Here is a 20,182-nt window from a genome sequence, read left to right as displayed (position 1 = left end):
AGATGGTCCAAAGCACATTCCACTGTCAACAGAACATTGACAATGACTTCAAACATTGCGAAGTCGATCAATGCAGTGCTCAACGCTGCTAGGGAACTCACAGTACTACCTTTGCTGGAGTATATAATTGATCGGACGATGGAACGTTACAAACCAAAAGAATACAATAGAGTCATTTACTGATCTTGGGAAAAAATTATGATACAATGATGATGGACAATCTCAAATTGTCACATCGGATGAAGGTATGACTAAAATCTATAGATACTTGTGCATATAATGTGTAATCATGTCGAATTCATGGATCTGTTATATCTTGAACCCTTTATGTGATTCTGTTAAACTAGTGTCCACCTGCACGACACAGGGAGACCAAATTGATTAAAGCTAATATTTTCTAATATTCATTGTTTGCACAAAAGCAATATTATAGTGTTCAATTAATTGAGGGTCTTGTCCCGGTTACCCAAGGCTTCAGGTTTTCTGTTTCTTTTCAAAGCTGGTTCGTCTACCTCTATTCTCTGTTTCTTCTGAGGCATGCAAGAAATTAGTCATTATGTAAGCAAATTGTTCAACTTTTAGGTGACTACCAGGATGTATATAAGGCTTTCAATTTAATGTAGTATCTATGCCTACCCCACTGCTGAATATTGATTGGTTTGACATGATATTAAGCTATTTGAATCTTGTAGGCTCTCCAGTATATATTTTTTGAGGACATCTGCTTTGTCACCACTAATGATAGTTGATAAATTTTGTAGGTGACCCCCTCGACGAGTTACTTATATTCAGTACTTGACAAGGGTAAGCAGAGAATGGTGTTCCTAAACGATCGAACTTGCAACTGTAGAAGGTTTCAGTTGGATGAGCTGCCATGTGCACATGCTTGGGCAGTATTAAAATATAAATACATTGATCACATTGAGTATTGCTCGGCGTACTATACCAGCAAGTACCTATTGAAGACCTATGAAATTCCAATTTATCTGGTTCCTGATGAAAGCACATGGAAAATTCCTGCATAAGTTTTAGATGAAAATCTTACCACCAGATATGACTAAATCAATAGGAAGGCCAAGGAAGGGGAGGTGCAAGCCAATATCTGAAAGGGAATGAAAAAAGTCTATTTCATGTGGACAGTATGGAGAACAAGGTCACAACAAGAAAACTTGTATAAATAATCCAAAGAGAGGATGAAATATGTCAAACTTAGTGTCACACCTCCTTTTAAAATTAGGTGCTCACACTTAGAATTACTTGTTATTTACTTTACTGAATATCACAAAGATTTAGAAGAATCCAATATATCAAGAACTGTATCAATGCAGAATGTCATTTGAATTTTAGATATAAATAAATATTTTATCTATCATTTAAAATCATGTTGTAAATGTATTTTTTAAATTATACTTCTGTTTGATTAAAAAAGAAGTTGTATCAGCTATGTATCATATTTGTATCATTTGTGTATCACCTATGTATCTCTGTGTATCAGCTCTTACTCATATCTGTATTTGTGTAATAACAAAACTAACTAATGGAAAACAATCGTAGCAGCTAGAAAACTATGCAAATAGTTTTAGAAATATAAGAGTGTGGCTTCATCAATACATATTTCGAAACCAAACAAACTGCAGAACTCATTGTGAAGAAACTAACTGTGCAGTAATCCAAAATGACTGTATCATGTATGTATTATGTGTGTATCACATATGTATCATATATGTATCATATGTATATCATGCATGTATCTAAAAGAGATTGTATCACAAACTACCGTATATTTTTCATATCTTGAATTCACAACACAAAATCAAGGGAGAAAACACCAAAATAAACTAAACTGCAACACTTCAATATTGTGCTGAAACACATTAAACCTTTATAACAGAGCAGACATCTCATTTGCCGTACAAATCTTAAAAGTATTCATAAAATTCAAACATAAACAAATCTGATCTGTCTTACAACAATGACAACATAACAGAACACAATACAAAACAAAATTATTGAGTTCATCCTACAACAAAGACAAAAGTAACTACTTTTTCCGCTTTCGCGGCTTATTCTGTCGACCAATAATCTCATCATTACTTTGCGCGTTCAGTTCCATCTTCTTTCTAGCATAATCCCACAAGAGAGCACCAAATCTGCGCCGGTGTGCATAGAAATTGAATTTTTTAGGAGGCGTCTTGCCCTCAATTAAATGCTCGAAAAATGATGCTGCAATCACTACAAAAATAAAAATAACAACAATTATCAAACTGCAGAATCTAAAAACAAGCAGATTGTGTTGAAAAAAATTCATACGCTTCGACTTGTTGAGGCAGTCCTTCAACCAGTTTTACATCAAAAGAGGTAATCAAGTCCTTTGATTTGTAGACACCAGTGCGCCAATTGATATTTTTTTTTGTTTAAATAGAAACGTGTGTGCACGAAAAAATGAGGCAGCAACACAGAATACTTGCGCATTGTGTTATGAACTTTGGCTTGATGAGCAGCTCCATCACGCATAGAGTCATACACATATATGCACATATCCTTGAAGGACATCACAGCCATTATCCAATGCCATTGTTCCGCAATATTAATTAGCATTAAGACGTGCTCAACAGTGTGCCATGGATCATTGGCATCCAAGACATACCCCTGAATATACTTTGCAGTGACATGTTTCGGATTGCACACTTCACTATCTCCATTTGTATCAATAAACGCCTGCTACAACTCATTAATTTTCTCGTCGAAGTACTAATCTGTGGTGGTGAATGTTACAGGTAAGTCTTTGTCATATTTCCCCTTCTTCCTCAAATAATAGAACAAAACATCAATGTGCTGAAACAAAACATAACAAATAATTAATCACTGAAGGCTCGTTAGCTTTAAGCAGCTACACTTTTTCAAACCAAATTCACAGAAAGCAAAGGAAAATGAATGATCACTACTTCTCTTGTGCCAGACAAGATAGCAATTAATAATTTGTTCTAACTTAAGAGGCCTGATCACGTGTACACTGGCTAAAATTAAAAAAAAAACTGTAAAAGTAACTTCTTACGTACCGAGTCATCCAAAGGCTGACCATTATATGCCAAAGTGTAAAACTATTTTTTGTCTTCAACATGATATACACCAAGATTATAAGCATGATTGAGTTCACTAACATGATTTGGGTAAATTTCATTCCTGGTAACAAATATACACAAAAGCGATACAGTGATTTGATATAAAATAATGCTACAAATAAAAATATATTAAAATATAAAACTGAATAAAACTCAGAAGTTGGAAACATACTTCTTTCTGGACTTCCCTTCTTTGACCCAAGCAGCAAATACATTCAACAAAGAGTGGTTAACGCCAGTTCCGATTTTGTTTTGAAAAGGATGCTTAACAGCATAAATTTACTTTTTTTTCTTTCGCTGCAATAACACCAAGACTGGATCCTGAATCAAATATAGTAATGAACGGAGACTACACGGCCTTTGCAGACATCTTTTTCTTTTTTTCATTTGCGGCAAAACTTCATGAAGTAATTAAGGCTGGTACAGAACAATCTGAGATTCAAGAACCTCTTTCTCAGATTGTTCCTTCATCTCTCATGCCGCCTCATCAACACTTGCAGTCACACAAACAACGCCAGTCTGAGATTTGGGAACCTTTTCTTTCTCAGATTCTGCCTCCATCTCCCCTGCCGCCTCATCTGCAGTTTCACCAATAGTGCCAACATGCACTACATCTGGTGTGAAAGTTACTTTAGCAACGAACATGTTAACTTTCACACCAGAAGGTTCTTCCATGATATTGACACCTAACTGATCTGCTGCATCGAGCACAATGTTGTTACGATGATGCACACTGATATCTCCTTGAGAATATGGAACATCTTTGCCTTCACTTTCACCGACCTATTTTTTTTAAAAAGAATCAAATTATCAAAAACAACAAAGAAAAGAAAAAAGAAAAGTGCAGAATGCACAACTAAACACACCTTAAAACCATCCATGTCAACATCTTCATTGCCACCAAACTCCATATTGCTCACAAAATTATTATTGTCTTGACGACCACTGGTGTCTTCCTCTAGATGTGCACCATATTTGTCTTCGCTTGCACCAAACCATTTTTAAAAAATAGGATACAATATGTTAACTAAAAAAAATAAAAGAAAATGCACAATGGAAAATAAACACATACCTTGGAATTTATTAACCCAAAGACTTCCTTGAATTTATTAGAAGCATATTTCATGAAGGATTTTAACTGCTTATGGAGCTACAAAAGGAAACAAATAAGAAAAATAATAGACTTTGGATATACATTTTTAACAAAACTTTCAAAAATTATATATAAAAACCCAATACAAACCTGTTTAACATTAGCTTTCAACTTCTGCAACTCACGGTCATAATCAACAGGTTGGACACCCGGCATCTTTTTTGGTGGGACAGGCTCCTTAATCTGTTTCGGGGGTAGCGTGACAAAATCATCGTTATCATAAATAGGAAGTTTTCCCCTGTTACGTGATGTCAAATATTTCTGATACTCATTATTAACTTCAACAGGCAAAATAAATCTCCTTACCTCTTCAGTTGTAGGAGAAATATTTTTAAACTGCAAATGTAACAAAAAGTGCTTCAGTCCTAGATGTATCAAAGATGTATAAAAACTGTATATTTGATGTATCACAATGAATTACAGTGTATCATATATGTATAACCCATCAATACATAAAAGGTCGTACCTTATTCCCTGTGATGTTGAAGAAACCAGTAGAGAAGTCCTCACGCGTTGCCCTGTCTATCATTTCCAAATTTAATATGCATAGTGTATGATCTCCAATGCGAACAACAAACTTTTTATCAACTACAGTACAACATTCATAGAACCACACCTATAATGCAAGAGGAAATCCACCAATCCTATAAACTCAAACTTTCCCCTCAATATGTCCCTCACCGACTTCACTAAAGCTCGAAATGCAATCTTACCCCAGGGAAAGGACACATACTCACCACTCTAAAAGATGGAAATCACGTTTACTTATAAATGTCCTATGAGCATGAGTGGACATTAGAAATGTGTTTATGAAATAAATGATTGCAATCTTAACTGCGTCTTTATCAGACTGCCATTTCTTCTTCTCAAAACAATCAATAAGCGACTTCTTTAACACCGCTTCAAAACTAGAAAAATAAGTATCCACCAACCTATTAGGTCAACTGAAGTTACCCTCAATATTTTTATTGCCACAATAGTTTAAACCACTTACAACACCAAATTACCAAAGACCAAAACGTAAAACACATTTGTCATTCAATTTCACATAAAATTGATCACACTTTTCTTGAACCAACTCCCGAAACATTAAAGAACGAATCAGTTGTGCATGGATAGCAACTCGAGGTAAATCAAGGAAATAGCCAAAACAGCTTTCCCTAAACATCCGAAGATGGACATCAGTCAACTTTGACTGTAAAACTGATATAATGTCCATATTAGTGTATGATGTCCAATGAGTAATAGGAAATGGCTCACCAACTGGAATAAAGCTTCTAAGGCTACAAATAAATGACACGAATTAAAAATAAACAAATACAAACTAAATCCAATTTTAAAAGAAGATTTAACAATAGAAAAAAAATATAACTAAAATTGTATGTACCTTACAAACTTTGTCAGGAATTTTAACTTTTTCTGCCTTCTGAACCTTACTTTTTTTTGGTTTGACACCCAAATTCACTTCGTCCTCTATGACACATTTTCTCTTGCCTTCAACAGCATTCACTCTAACCCTTTTGCTCTTCTTTTTCTCAGATTGTCCAACAACATCCTTTCGAGATTCTAACATTTTAACACTGTTAGAACGATTTTGTCTTCCTATATTTCGTTCATCAATCGATTTCTCAACTAAAACCGGGGTTTGAATGAGGAGATAAACTCATCGACCTAGTTTCTCTTCTCACGTTGCTCGATTTCTCAATTGAAACCGACTTTGAATAAGGTGATGAACTCATCGAACGAGTTTGTCTTGTCATATTGCTCTGTTTCACAATTGAAATAAGGTTCAATGAGAAAATTTTAAAAAAAATTATACTAACAAATGGTTACAGAATTTTATGAAGAAATTGATATAAAACTCAACCAAAACTAACAAAATCATCTATAACAGATACCTACGATGAACTCTAACTAAATAATTCAGTTGCAAAAGCCTAAAAAAAGTAACATCGCTTCTCCAAAAATACACGCAATCCGAAAAAATATACAAAACAAGAGATTTTCTACTCCAAATTACCTGGAATCAGACGAAAATTACCGCAAATGTATCTTGTTTTGTCGTCAATTTCAGCAATTTTGGTTCAATTTAGCAAAGAATCGCATATATATATATATATATATATATATATATATATATATATATATATATATATATATATATATAAAAGAGGGCAATGTCTGTATTACAAAAATAACGGATACAAAAAAAATGACATTAATTGAAACTATTTGGGCCCAAAATGACATTTGGGCCTTTTTTAGTACTCCCTCCGTTTCAATTTAGATGAGGTAGTTTGACTCGACACGGACTTTAAGGGGAAAAAAATACTTTTGAAATTTGTGGTCTTAAAAGTTTAAGAGGTAAAATCTTTGTGGGACCATGACATTTGTATGGTTATAAAAACTTCTCATTAAGGGTAAAATGAGTAAAATGAAGAGTTTAAAGTTGAATTATTTCAATTGTAGAAATGTGTCATTCTTCTTGAAATGTACTAATAAAGAAAGTGTGTCATCTAAATTGAAACAGATGGAGTAGATATTTTGTTTTGGGCTATGTTTGGTTGGGAAAGTTTATAGAGTGACAGTTTGAGTAACTTTTATTTTTTCATCCGATATTTGATACTTGCATTGTGTCACGACCCCAAATTCCCTCCGTAGGAGGTCGTGATGGCACCTAGTCTCTAAGACTAGGTAAGTCTATCAATGCGGAATAATCATAAATATCTGAAAATAAATAAACTACAATTCAAATGATTACAACTCCCAAAACCCGGTAGAAATAAATCAAAAGCTTCTAAGAATTTATTCTCAATGTCTCTATATGTCACGGTCTAAATAAAATATAAGAAAGCAACATAAAATGATAGAAGGGGACTCCGGAGTCTGCGGACGCTGGCAGATATACCTCGAAGTCTCCGTGCGCAGATAACTCACTGACGTCTAGGCTGGTAAAATGTACCTGGATCTGCACAAAAAGATGTGCAGAAGCGTAGTATGAGTACACCACAACGGTACCCAGTAAGTGCCAAGCCTAAACTCGGTAGAGTAGTGACGAGATCAGGTGAGGCCCTACTGGAATATAATAATGGCATGGTAAAATATTTATCAATATAGTAAAATAAAATGACATTGGAAATGAATCAAATAGTATGTCACATTTAATAACAACAAATAATTGCAAATAATATCTCGTGGAATCAAAACAGAATTTCCTTCAACTTTATGAAAATCACAACAATTAATCGAAAGCAACTATGGCCATAAATTAATATCAACAAGGGCACTACCGAGGTACCGCCTCGTAGTCCCAAATTATAAATAATTTCACAATATCTCATTTCCTTATACCACCGCGGGAGCCTTCACAATTTATTTAAAGAAAATATTTTTCTCGAAATAGCATCCCGCATTTTAGCCACCATTATCACACCGCATGACTTCTAGTAGTCACCCCTACTAGCCACGCGTATCAAGCCACCCTTATCTCACCGCATGCGTTTCAATACACATACCTTATACCACCGCATGCGTATTAATATCACAATATATCACAATTTGCACCTCAAGTGCCCAATATTTCAATTTTCCACAATAAATCAACAACAATATTTTTCAATAATAAAGAGCTCACGGCTCATGCTAGAATAATCCGACAATAATATTATTTCCACAATAAAGAGCTCACGGCTCCATCACAATGAGTACCCAAAAAATAACTTACGAAAATATTCAAGAGTAAATAATTTAGGAAAATAATATTTCAAATTTTTAATACGTTACTTCAATATCAAATTTAGAAATGTCAAATACTTCATATTAATAATATTTAATTTAAAGAGAATCAACCTTCAAATAATGCACAGTATAAAAAAAATCGAGTTTCAATTAAACAGGTAAAACAATTAGCAGAAAAAAGGCAAACAAATTTAAAATATATATCACAGATCAATGATGAATAATATAATAAGATAAAATAATTTAATAAATGCGCAACAATGATCCACACCATTTAAAAATATAATCCTTCACATTTAGCCCGTGTACACACTCGTCACCTCGTATACAGGACTTTCAACACATTTCAATAATCACATTAATATCAATTCTAGAGGTAATTTCCCCCACACAAGGTTAGACAAGTCACTTACCTCGACTTGCTCCAATTTAACCAAGTATTATGCTTTTTTCTCGATTTTTCGACTCCGATCGACTCGTATCTAGTCATAATTAATTCGATACAGTCAACAAAAATTATAGTAATCAATTTCATAAGAAAATATTATATTTTTCAATAAAATCCGAAATTAGCTCAAAATTTGCCCGTGGGGCCCATATCTCGGAATCCAGCGAAAGTTACGAAATATGAACGTTCATTCAACCACGAGTCTAACCATACCAAAATGACTAAATTCCGATAACGATTCGACCCTCAAATCCTCAAATCTATCCAAGAGGGTTTTCAAATTTTTTTCAACTTAAATCACCAATTAAATGTTAAAAATAGTGATGGATTCGGGTAATCTAACCAAGATTTAGTTAAGAACACTTACCCCAATATTTTTTCTTGAAGATATATCAAAAATCTCCTCTACCCAAGCTCCAAGTTGTTAAAAATGGCGAATGGGACGAAGCCCCCCTTGATTTTATATCTTACAAATCTGTCTGGGGTGACCTCGATCATGGGGTTCGATCCTGGACCTCGATCATGGAGTCCGATCCTGGGGAGCCCGATTAAGGGTAGTCCAATCATGGTCCTCGATCATGGACCTCGGTCATGGCCTTCGATCATAGCTTCGATCATGGCCCTCGACCCTGAGGCTCGATCACAATCATCAATCCTGGCTTCGATCTTTATGGCCTTCGATCACTGGCCTTGGTCACTAGCCTTCGAGCTTGCCTTCGATCATGGATCTGGAGCCTGCCTTCGATCCTCGGCTCGATTTCTGGGGGCTCGATTGCACATCAGAAGAGAAGTTGCAGCAGCTTTTGCAGCAGCTGTTTAAGTCCCATTTTTTATCCGTTAACCATCCGAAACTCACCCGAGGCTCTCGGGACCTCAACCCAATACACCAACAAGTCCTAAAATATCATACGAACTTATTTGAAACCTCAAATCACATCAAACAATGCTAAAATCACGAATCACACATAGATTCAAGCCTAATGAACTTTGAAACTTTCAATTTCTACAAACAATACCGGAACTTATCAAATCAAGTCCGATTGACCTCAAATTTTGTACGCAAGTCATAAATGACATAACAGAGCTATGAAAATTTTCAGAATCGGATTTCTACCCCGATATCAAAAAGTCAACCCCTCGGTCAAACTTCTCAAAAATTCAACTTTCGGCATTTCAAGCCTAATTCCGCTATGGACTTCCAAATAAAATTCTGATCACGCTTCTAAGTCCAAAATCACCATACATAGCTGTTGGAATCATCAAAATTCTATTCCGGGGTCATTTGCATATAATTCGACATCAGATCACTATTTGAACTTAAACTTTAAATTTTTCATCAAAATTTTATATCTCGGGCTAGGGACCTCGGAATTTGATTCCGGGCATACGCCCAAGTCCCAATTCACAATACGGACCTACCGGAACTGTCAAAATACTGATCCGAGTCCATTTGCTCAAAATGTTGACCAAAGTCAACTCAGTTGTATTTTGAACATCTAATTCACATTTTAATCCATTTTTTACCTAAAACTTTCCGGAATTTTTTTTTACGGACTGCACACGCAAGTCGAGTAATGGTAAATAGTTCTTAGATTACATAATTAATCATTAAATTTAAAGATTACATTTTAGGTCATCGCATTCTCCACCTCTAAAACAAACGTTCATCCTCGAACGGAGTTAGAAAAAAGTACCTGAGTTGGTGAATAAGTGTGGATAACAGCTGCGTATATCATGCTCGACCTCCCAAGTCGCCTCCTCGACCGGATGACCCCTCCACTGAACCCTCACGGAAGCAATGTTCTTTGACCTCAGCTTTCGGACCTGCCTATCTAAAATAGCCACTGGTTCCTCAACATAAGATACATCCTTGTCCAACTGAACCGAACTGAACTCTAACACATGAGACGGATTGCCGTGATATTTCCAAAGCATAGAAACATGGAATATCGAATGAACCGCAGAAAGACTAGGTGGTAGTACAAGTCTGTAAGCCACCTCTCCAACTCTCTCAAGAATCTCAAAAGGCCCAATATACCTAGGGCTCAACTTGCCCTTCTTCCCGAACCTCATCACACCCTTCATAGGCGAAACCCGGAGCAATACCCACTCACCAACCATGAATGCAACATCACGAGCCTTCCGATCCGCATAACTCTTTTGTCTAGATGGGGCTGTACGAAGTCGATCCTGAATCAACTTAACCTTTTCCAAGGCATCCTGAACCAAGTCTGTACCCAAAAGTCTAGCCTCGCCTGGTTCGAACCAACCCACTGGAGACCGGCACCGCCTACCATATAAGGCCTCATACGGAGCCATTTGAATGCTTGACTGGTAATTGTTATTGTAAACAAACTCCGCAAGTGGTAAGAACTGATCCCAAGCACCCCCAAAATCTATCACACACGCACGAAGCATATCCTCCAGTATCTGAATAGTGCGTTCGGAATGCCCGTCCGTCTGAGGGTGAAATGTTGTACTCAACTCTACTTGAGTACCCAACTCACGTTGTACTGCCCTCCAAAACCGTGAGGTAAACTGTGTACCCCGGTCAGAGATGATAGATACTGGTACACCATGAAGTCTAACAATCTCGCGAATATATACCTGAGCCAGCTGCTCTAAAGAGTAAGTAGTAATCACAGGAATAAAATGAGCTGATTTGGTCAGCCTATCCACAATCACCCAAACTGCATCAAACTTCCGCTGAGTCCGTGGGAGCCCAACAACGAAATCCATAGTGATTCGCTCCCATTTCTATTCTGGAATCTCTAACTTCTGAAGTAATCCACCTGGTCGCTGATGCTCATATTTCACCTGTTGATAATTTAGACACCGAGATACATACCCCACTATGTCTTTCTTCATCCACCTCCACCAATAGTATTGTCTCAAGTCCTGATACATCTTTGCAGCACCCGGATGAATGGAGTACCGCGAACTGTGAGCCTCCTGGAGAATCAACTCACGCAAGTCATCCACATTAAGCACACATAGCCTGCCCTGCATCCGTAATACATCATCATCTCTAATAGTGACTTCGTTGGCATCACCGTGCTGAACTGTATCCTTAAGGATAAGCAGATGAGGGTTATCATACTGGTATTCCCTGATACGATCATAAAGAGAAGACTGAGAAACCATGCAAGCCAAAACTTGACTCGGCTCGGAAATATCCAATCTAACAAACTGGTTGGCCAAGGCCTGAACATCCAAGGCCAAAGGCCTCTCTGCTACCAGTAAATATGCTAAGCTGCCCAAACTCTCCGCCTTACGACTCAAGGCATCAGCCACCACATTAGCCTTCCCAGGATGATAGAGAATGGTGATATCATAATCCTTAAGCAACTCCAACCACCTCCGCTGCCGCAAGTTAAGATCCTTCTGTTTAAACAGATGTTGTAGACTCCGGTGATCGGTGTAGATCTCACAATGGACACTGTACAAATAATGCCGCCATATTTTTAAGGCATGAACAATAGCTGCTAACTCCAGGTAATGTACATGATAATTCTTTTCATGCACCTTTAACTGTCTGGATGCGTAGGCAATCACCCTACGGTCTTGCATCAACACTGCGCCGAGACCAATACGTGACGCGTCACAATACACATTATAAGATCATGTACCTGTAGGTAATACCAATACTGGGGGTGTAGTCAAAGCTGTCTTGAGCTTTTGGAAGCTCTCCTCACATTCCTCGGTCCACCAGAACGGAGCACCCTTCTGGGTCAATTTGGTCATAGATGCAGCAATAGAAGAGAAATCATTTACAAATCGACCATAATACCCAGCCAAACCAAGGAAACTCCGGATTTCCATAACTGAGGACGGTCTGGACCAACTCTGCACTGTTTCAATCGTCTTTGGATCTACCTTGATCCCCTCACACGAAACTATACGACCCAAAAATCCCACTGAATCAAGCCAGAATTCACACTTTGAAAATTTTGCATATAACTTTATTTCTCTCAAAATCTGAAGCACAGTCCTCAGGTGTTGTTCATGATCTTCTCGACTCCGGGAATATACCAGAATGTCGTCAATAAACACAATGACGAAGGAATCAAGATAGGGTTCAAATACATTATTCATTAAGTGCATAAATATTGCTGGGGCATTAGTCAGCCCAAAAGACATCACAAGGAACTTGTAATGACCGTACCGAGTCCTGAAAGCAGTCTTCGGAATATCTGGCTCTCGAATCTTCAACTGATGATAGCCTGAACGCAAGTCAATTTTAGAGAATACCCTGGCACCGTGAAGCTGATCAAATAAGTCATCAATACGTGGCAATGGATACCTGTTCTTCACTGTAACATTGTTCAACTAGCGATAATCAATACATATCTGCATAGAACCATCCTTCTTCTTTACAAATAAGACAGGAGCACCACACAGCGATACACTAGGCCGAATGAAACCCTTATCAAGCAATTCCTGTAACTGTTCTTTTAATTCTTTCAACTCTGCTGGGGCCATATGGTATGGTGGAATAGAAATGGGCTGAGTACCCGGTAATAGATCAATACCAAAATCAATATCCCTGTCGGGTGGCATACCCGGAAGATCTGCTAGAAATATATCAGGAAAATCCCTTACTACAAGAACTGACTCTACAGTAAGAGTATCAATACTAACATCTCTCACATAGGCCAGATACGCATCACACCCCTTCTCAACCATTCGTTGAGCTTTAAGAAATGAAACAACCGTGCTAGGAACATGATCCGAGGTACCTCTCCACTCTAGCTGCGGTAGACCCGGCATAGCCAATGTCACCGTCTTGGCGTAACAATCAAGAATAGCATGATAGGGCGACAACAGTCCATGCCCAAAATAATATCAAAATCCACCATACTGAGCAATAATAAATCAGCTCTGGTCTTAAAACCATTGATAACAATTAAACACGACTGATACACACGGTTCACAATAATGGATTCACCCACGGGTGTAGATACATAAACAGAAGAACTCAAGTAATCACGTGATACGCCCAAATAAGGGGCAAAATAAGATGACACGTAAGAATAAGTGGAGCCTGGATCAAATAAAACTGATGCATCTCTATGACAGACCGGAATAATACCTGTGATAACAGAATCAGATGCAACGACATCTGTCCTAGCAGGAAGGGCATAATATCTGGCATGGCCTTCCCCTCTAGGGCGACCTCTACCTGCCCGACCTCCACCTCTAGCTGGCTGTGCAGGTGGAGTGGCAACTGGTGCAGTAATCATGGCCTGAGAAGCCTAAGGACCCTGTGGAATAGGTGGGGCCTGAGAAATCCGTGGAGGTGCACCCCTCCTAATTATGGGGAAATCCCTCATGATATGACGAGTGTCACCACACTCAAAACAAGCCCTCAGATGATGTGGCTGTTGGGACTGGCTCTGGCCTGATCGACTAGACTGTCCGCTGAAAGTACCCCGTACAGGAGGTACAGAAGAAACTGGTGGTGCATAATATGGAACCTGAGGTCTGGGAGTAGTCGGAATACCATTAGAAGCTGGAAGTGCTAAATGGATAGGACGGTTCACATAACCTCTACCATGACGGGCTGCAACTGGGGCACGAGAATTATTATATGTTCCAGAATCTCGGGGTCTCTTAGCTTCCCTCTCTTCCCTCTCTCGAGTCCGCATACCTTCCAATCTTCTAGCAATTGACACCACCTGTTGGTATGTGATGTCCATCTCTAGCTCTCGGGCCATACTGTATCTGATACCAGGGTGAAGACCCTCAATAAATCTGCGAACCCGCTCTCGAACAGTAGCAACTAAGGCTAGTGCATGCCTAGCCAAATCATTGAATCGGACCGCATACTCTGACACGGTCATAGAACCCTGGCGCAACTGCTCAAACTCTGTGCGCCATGCATCCCTAAGACTCTGAGTAACATACTCCCTTAAGAACTTATCCGAAAATTGAGTCCAAGTGAGTGAAGATGTCTCAGTGGGACTATCCAACTCATATGTCTGCCACCACTGGTAGGCTGCTCCTCTAAACTGGAATGGCGTGAAAGAAACCCCACTGGAATCTACAATACCCATAGTACGAATGATACGGTGACATTCCTCCAGAAAACCCTGAGCATCATCTGAAGCTAAACCGCTGAAAGTAGGAAAGTGGTACTTTTTATACCTCTCGAGCCTGAGTTGCTCCCCTCTGAAACTGCTGTCCTAATATCAGGCTAAACTAGGACAACTGGTTGCACTGGTGTAACCTCTGGGGCATGGTCAACTTGGGCACGTGGCTCTGGAGTACGGGCGGCGGGAGTCTGCGCTCCTCCCCCAGCCTGAGATGTGGCAGGAGTAAGTGGAATTAATCCTGCCTGAGTTAAAGTGCCAAACATGCTCAAAAACTGGGCGAGAGTCTCCTGAAGTGCAGGAGTAGTAACAGGCGTCTCAGGTGCCTGCTCTCCAACTGGAGCTACTGGTGGCTCTGGTGCAGCAGTTCGTGCAGGAGCTTTGGCTGCACCACGTGGTCTTCCTCAGCCTCTGCCCCGACCCCGGCCTCTTGCGACTCCAACAGGGGGCGTGGGTGTTTGATCATCAGATCCAGTTGTGCGTGTCCTCACCATCTGTGAGAGAATAAAAAGACAATTAATTAAAATTTTGAAGTAAACAAATACGCACGATAAGGAATCAAAGAAGTGAATATTTTCTAATAGTTCTATAAGTAAACAAATAGTTCTATGTTGGAATCATCAAAATTCTATTCCGGGGTCATTTGCATATAATTCGACATCTGGTCACTATTTGAACTTAAACTTTAAATTTTTCATCAAAATTTAATATCTCGGGTTAGGGACCTCGAAATTTGATTCCGGGCAATAGCCCAAGTCCCAATTCACGATACGGACCTACCGGAACTGTCAAAACACTGATCCGAGTCCATTTGCTCAAAATGTTGACCAAAGTCAACTCAGTTGTGTTTTAAATATCTAATTCACATTTTAATCCATTTTTTACCTAAAAACTTTCCGGACTTTTTTTTTTGCGGACTGCACATGCAAGTCGAGTAATGGTAAATAGTGCTTAAATCACATAATTAATCATTAAATTTAAATATAACATTTTGGGTCATCACACATTGGAGTCCGATTAAATTTGGATTCGCACTGAAGTCTCACATTTGGGGTAAAAAACTGGGAAGGCAGATTCATACCCAATTTCCCACCTTCCTTTCCTTGCACAACATGATTTAAACTTTTCACTATAACTTCACAGATATTACGATGAGTCCTCTATTCACTATTACTGATATTATGACTATCTTTATCAAGTCTGAAATTATATCATACTTAATTACATTGAAATCAAGCATATATCTAACATATATCATAAGGCAATCATATCAATCTAAAGCCAGGGATGGTAGATCAAGAGGAATATGTAAACAACTACTCCCCATGTATTAGGGTAGGTTGTCTACCTTATACTCTTTGGAACGTTACCCTTTTCCAAACCCTGCATAAATACAAAATGTTTTGTGTACCGGGCTCCCCAACTACTCGACAAGCATACAATCTTGGCTTTTTCTTAATAGTACTATCTAATACATCATCATAATAATTGATAGTCTGTTTCTAGTTCAGATAAAGCCAGTAGTACTAATGGCCGTGTGAGTGATGATTATTTCAGGAATAGAACTTGGAGAGAATGACAGAAGAGAGAGAGCAATTAATTAATATGCAGGCATTTCTTCAACGGAGGTGGAAGTTTTTGAAAGTGGAATTTTCTTGAATTGAAATCTGAATTCTTCCCTTGTCATTTACTTGACCACATATCATGTTAATGTCCTTATTATTGAGTTGCACTGTCCCTTTTCTGCTTGAACTTTCTGCAATATTATGTGACTCTGCAGTTGATGATGAGCTCTTTCTTCGCCTTTCGTTGTGTCCAGCCAAACGCCTTCGGCAACTCCTTTTCGATTCATCAAATTCCGTCAACTCATGAAATCTGCTTCCATATATCACGTATTTAGTCAATTAACTAACCAAAAGCAGAACATCTTAATTATCTCGACACAATTAAGAAACAACTAGTACTACGTACTGAATTTAAATAAGTCCTCGGTTTTAATATTTTTCTGTACTGATTTATGGCTTTGCATAACCATTAACAGAAGTCCAATACCGTATCAAGATTATAGTAAAAGCATTTTAAAGTGTCCATATGAGCTGTGAAAATAATTTTATGCTGGCTCGATCGGTATAATTTAAACTTGTATAGTTATTTTTTTTATCTTTTCAAGTAACTAATTCCACTTACTTTGAAAAATTAATGTAACTAAACTAGTATCTTTGTGACATCTCATGCAAATATCACATTGACAAAATACGAAAGAGATGTTGGGTATATAAATAAACAAGACCCTAAATATGCGTTTTAAAATCATGCGGGGCTGAGCCCAAAGTAGACAACATCGCTAATGTGCAGGGTGTGCAGGGTTGTTACAATCTTTTAGGTACTGACTGTGAAGCTTCAGTGGTTAAGAGGAGAATTTATCAACCGAAAGAGCTCAAATCTAAGCATACCACTTTTTGCTTAATATATATAATTAAGCAGAAAATATCAATCACTATTCACAAGTACCACGAATCAGATCTGAAGTCATGTTTACAAGCACAGATCTGCTCTTATAACAATTATAACGTAATAAATCAATTAAATAACGAAAAGAAAAATATCTAGATTAGGAACGTCAATCACGCATTCATTAACTAAATTGTCATCTGAATACTCCATCACAAGGAACCAACAACGAGATCTTGGCCAAGTATGAGGACTCATAAGATATGTTTTCAATAACAAAATTTTGAAGACAATTTCTATCGGAAACAGTATCTCTATCTTTCCAGTGTAGGGATAAGGTCTGTATACACATTACCCTCTCCAGATTCCACTTTCGGATTTTTGTTGTTGTTGTTGTTAATGCATGAGGATCGGAGAAATGAAAAGATGAGGAACAACAAAAGTAGTAAAAGGGAGAAATACACTAAGACAAAAGATAAAGGCTGTAAAGGAAAATAAAAGAAAAATGCATAGATTAATGCTCTAAACTTGGTGGCATAAGATGCCTTTGTATTTTGTACCCACTTTAAAAAGAAGCTTCCAATGCTATTTTTAGCATCTACCTCAACCACTTTTTGAAACCAAATAGATCAACAGTAATATGATATTAAAAGGACTCATATCAGAAACATGAACTAGTCAACCACCTAGATTATGAAGTCAATCTAGGTAGTAGTTTTTAATCTAATTAAACCACAGAGCTGACACAGAAAATGACATCAACGAATACCCTTGAATTAAGAAGGTGCTAAAACAATTTAGTCACTAATGATTCTTTTAATAGTACTACTATAGTCAGACTCCAAAAAGAAAAATTGTAGTACTACTATATAGTCACATTAAAACTACCAGCTTTTCAACTATCTCACGATTCAACCATTATATATATGGATGAAACGCTAAACAACAAAATCAACGCAATGCACACATATTAAAACAGAGGAATGTAAACCATGCAACAAGTAAATTAATACTCCACACGTTTTATATGACAGTGTTTAACTTAACTAAAAGTTTAAAAAAAGAAATTAAGAAAGATTTTTAGTATATACCAAAAGTGTCCTTGGAATTTGATGTTCTAGCATCTCTTAGGTAAAATGAGAAATTTAAAGTTAAAGATAATTTAAAGTTAAAGATCTATCATTCTGATTAGAATAGACATGCCATGTAATTATGTTTAGAAAAGAAAAGATAGAGGAAGTTGTGATCAAACCGGCTGCATTGTTGACAGAAGCGTTGCCGGAATCCGGCGACGACGACGACTTGAGCCTTTGCATGGTATTCACAGACTTTATGCCTCCTATGGTACTGCTTAGCATCACTTAAATCAGCACTGCACTTCTCAGCTTGACAACACCTTTGAGTAGTACTTGACCCTCCATTATTTAATGACCCTTTCTTAATATGGTTATTATTTGTTGTAATATTATTATTGCAACTGCCTCTCTTCTTCTTATAATCATCTTCACTAGTAGAAATATTATGATGACCAGCTGTTTCCATATTAAAAACTAAAGTGGAAGAGGAATTGAAGAAAAGAAGAAGAACAAAGGATGAAGATGATGATATGAAGTGGGAATTTTGTGAGAAAAGAAGAGGAAAAGTTAGAGAGTGACGTTTAAGGACCACGTCTTCATTCTTTTGTGTGTGTCTTTGTTTTTTTATGGACGTATATATAAGGTTGAGGGTGCATGGGAGGGGTAAAAATGCCATTTAACAAGGGAAAAAAAAACATAGTGTCTGTACATGTATGCGTATATATGAGAAGCTAAGAGAGTAAATATTGAAAGCAACCTTTGATGCTGAAGGCAACTTCAAATTAATATGTGATCTTGATATTGATGATGGTCCAAATCTCTATTAATTAAACGCATATAATTCAACTATTTATAATTATATTCTCTACTTAAGCTTAGGAAATTAAATGATAACCTTGTGATATAGATTTAAGGACAACGTAAATGGACTAATCAAACATATGGTACGTGCTTTTATGTTCTTTGATCAACTTGATTGCTTCCCCTAGAAGTCTAGCTAAAACCTAACTGATCATGACATGTATAAATTTGAAGAAAATAAAATTATAATCAGCTAGCGAACTAATAAAACGAAAAATTATCATCTCTACTATGCTTATTATCTTTCCCCGTTATTTTCTTTTCCATCATATATAATCTTCTCCTGGCAATTATTAGAACTGGAATGCACAACATAATTCTGTTCTGCATTATAAATATCATAATATTTGATGAAATTGGTGAGAGGTATAATATTCCATCTTGCTACCAGCTTTATTCCCGAAAATATCGGTTAAGTTCAAATAATAAAATTATTGTGAATCATCCAAAGTTACATACAGTTAAGATAGTAAAATTGTTCGGAAAATATTATTGGGTCGGGTCCATCCATAAATGGTGCTAGATGACCCATAAGCCCATCTTTCATCTTAAATCCTACTTATAATCTATAAATACATCATTATGGTCGAATAGAAAAGAGATTATTCTAACATTTCTTATGGAAAACAAACGACGGCTAGGTTCGATTCTCCGAGGATAATTAGGCTATGGAAACATGAAATTTATTAGGTTATGAAAACAAGGAGTCCATGACCAATAATTCGAGTCGAGTTGTTGTAGATGTTCCGGTTTCGCTAAGGAGGAAATCCGCAAAGTCTCCTAATAGTTTATACTACAAGAATCAAAGGGAGTAGTTTGAGATAGGAACGTGATCGATAGAGGTAATTAGTGTGATATTAGTGGCAATTTCAATGTGGCATCCAAAAAGAAAAAAAGAAACTGATGATAAGAGTACATAGTTGGCATTGGGTTGTCTTAGCTACTCGTGAGTGGTGGCCCCCTACGCAGTTAAATAAAAAGATGTTAGGTTACAATATGTAGCAGACAGGTTTCGAATGGGACGATTCTTTGGCTAGGTTCCTCTAACCTGAGGGAATGTGCATAATTGTCTTGTAAACATGGATAAAGTTGATTGATTTGACTTGCATCATAGTAATACTTTTTTAATAATGGTAATGTTCGGATCAATTTACTCTCAACTAGTCCATTAGGTTCATGCTATCTATCATCAGTATACACACATGTTACTTAAAAGGACAAAAAGATAGCTTCGTACACAA

At 37.3% G+C, this 20,182-nt stretch overlaps 1 protein-coding gene and 1 long non-coding RNA gene across 2 annotated transcripts; both read right to left on the bottom strand.

Annotated features, from left to right (window-relative positions):
- Positions 1-2,723: 2,723 nt before the first annotated feature.
- LOC138895122 (uncharacterized) lies at positions 2,724-3,487 on the bottom strand. Its single transcript, XR_011409322.1, has 3 exons — positions 3,295-3,487; positions 3,060-3,183; positions 2,724-2,835 (listed from the first exon to the last, which is right to left on the bottom strand). It is a non-coding gene; the product is annotated as an uncharacterized lncRNA (long non-coding RNA).
- Positions 3,488-15,841: 12,354 nt separating this feature from the next.
- LOC104116930 (squamosa promoter-binding-like protein 4) lies at positions 15,842-18,697 on the bottom strand. Its single transcript, XM_009627895.4, has 2 exons — positions 18,257-18,697; positions 15,842-16,428 (listed from the first exon to the last, which is right to left on the bottom strand). The coding sequence occupies exons 1-2, from the start codon at positions 18,544-18,546 to the stop codon at positions 16,173-16,175; spliced, it is 546 nt and encodes a 181-aa protein (XP_009626190.1). The 5' UTR covers positions 18,547-18,697; the 3' UTR covers positions 15,842-16,172.
- Positions 18,698-20,182: the final 1,485 nt, after the last annotated feature.

This window comes from Nicotiana tomentosiformis, chromosome 7, assembly GCF_000390325.3.
Source record: "Nicotiana tomentosiformis chromosome 7, ASM39032v3, whole genome shotgun sequence".
NCBI classification, from domain to species: domain Eukaryota; kingdom Viridiplantae; phylum Streptophyta; class Magnoliopsida; order Solanales; family Solanaceae; genus Nicotiana; species Nicotiana tomentosiformis.
This window is presented reverse-complemented; position numbering and strand designations above follow the sequence as displayed.

Bases quoted from the DNA above. Each gene is read 5' to 3' on its own strand.
- LOC104116930 (XM_009627895.4), bottom strand. From the start codon at position 18,546: ATGGAAACAGCTGGTCATCATAATATTTCTACTAGTGAAGATGATTAT. The intron at 16,429-18,256 runs GTTTGATCACAA...ATATGGAAGCAG, and splicing joins TTCTGTCAACAATGCAGCCG to ATTTCATGAGTTGACGGAAT.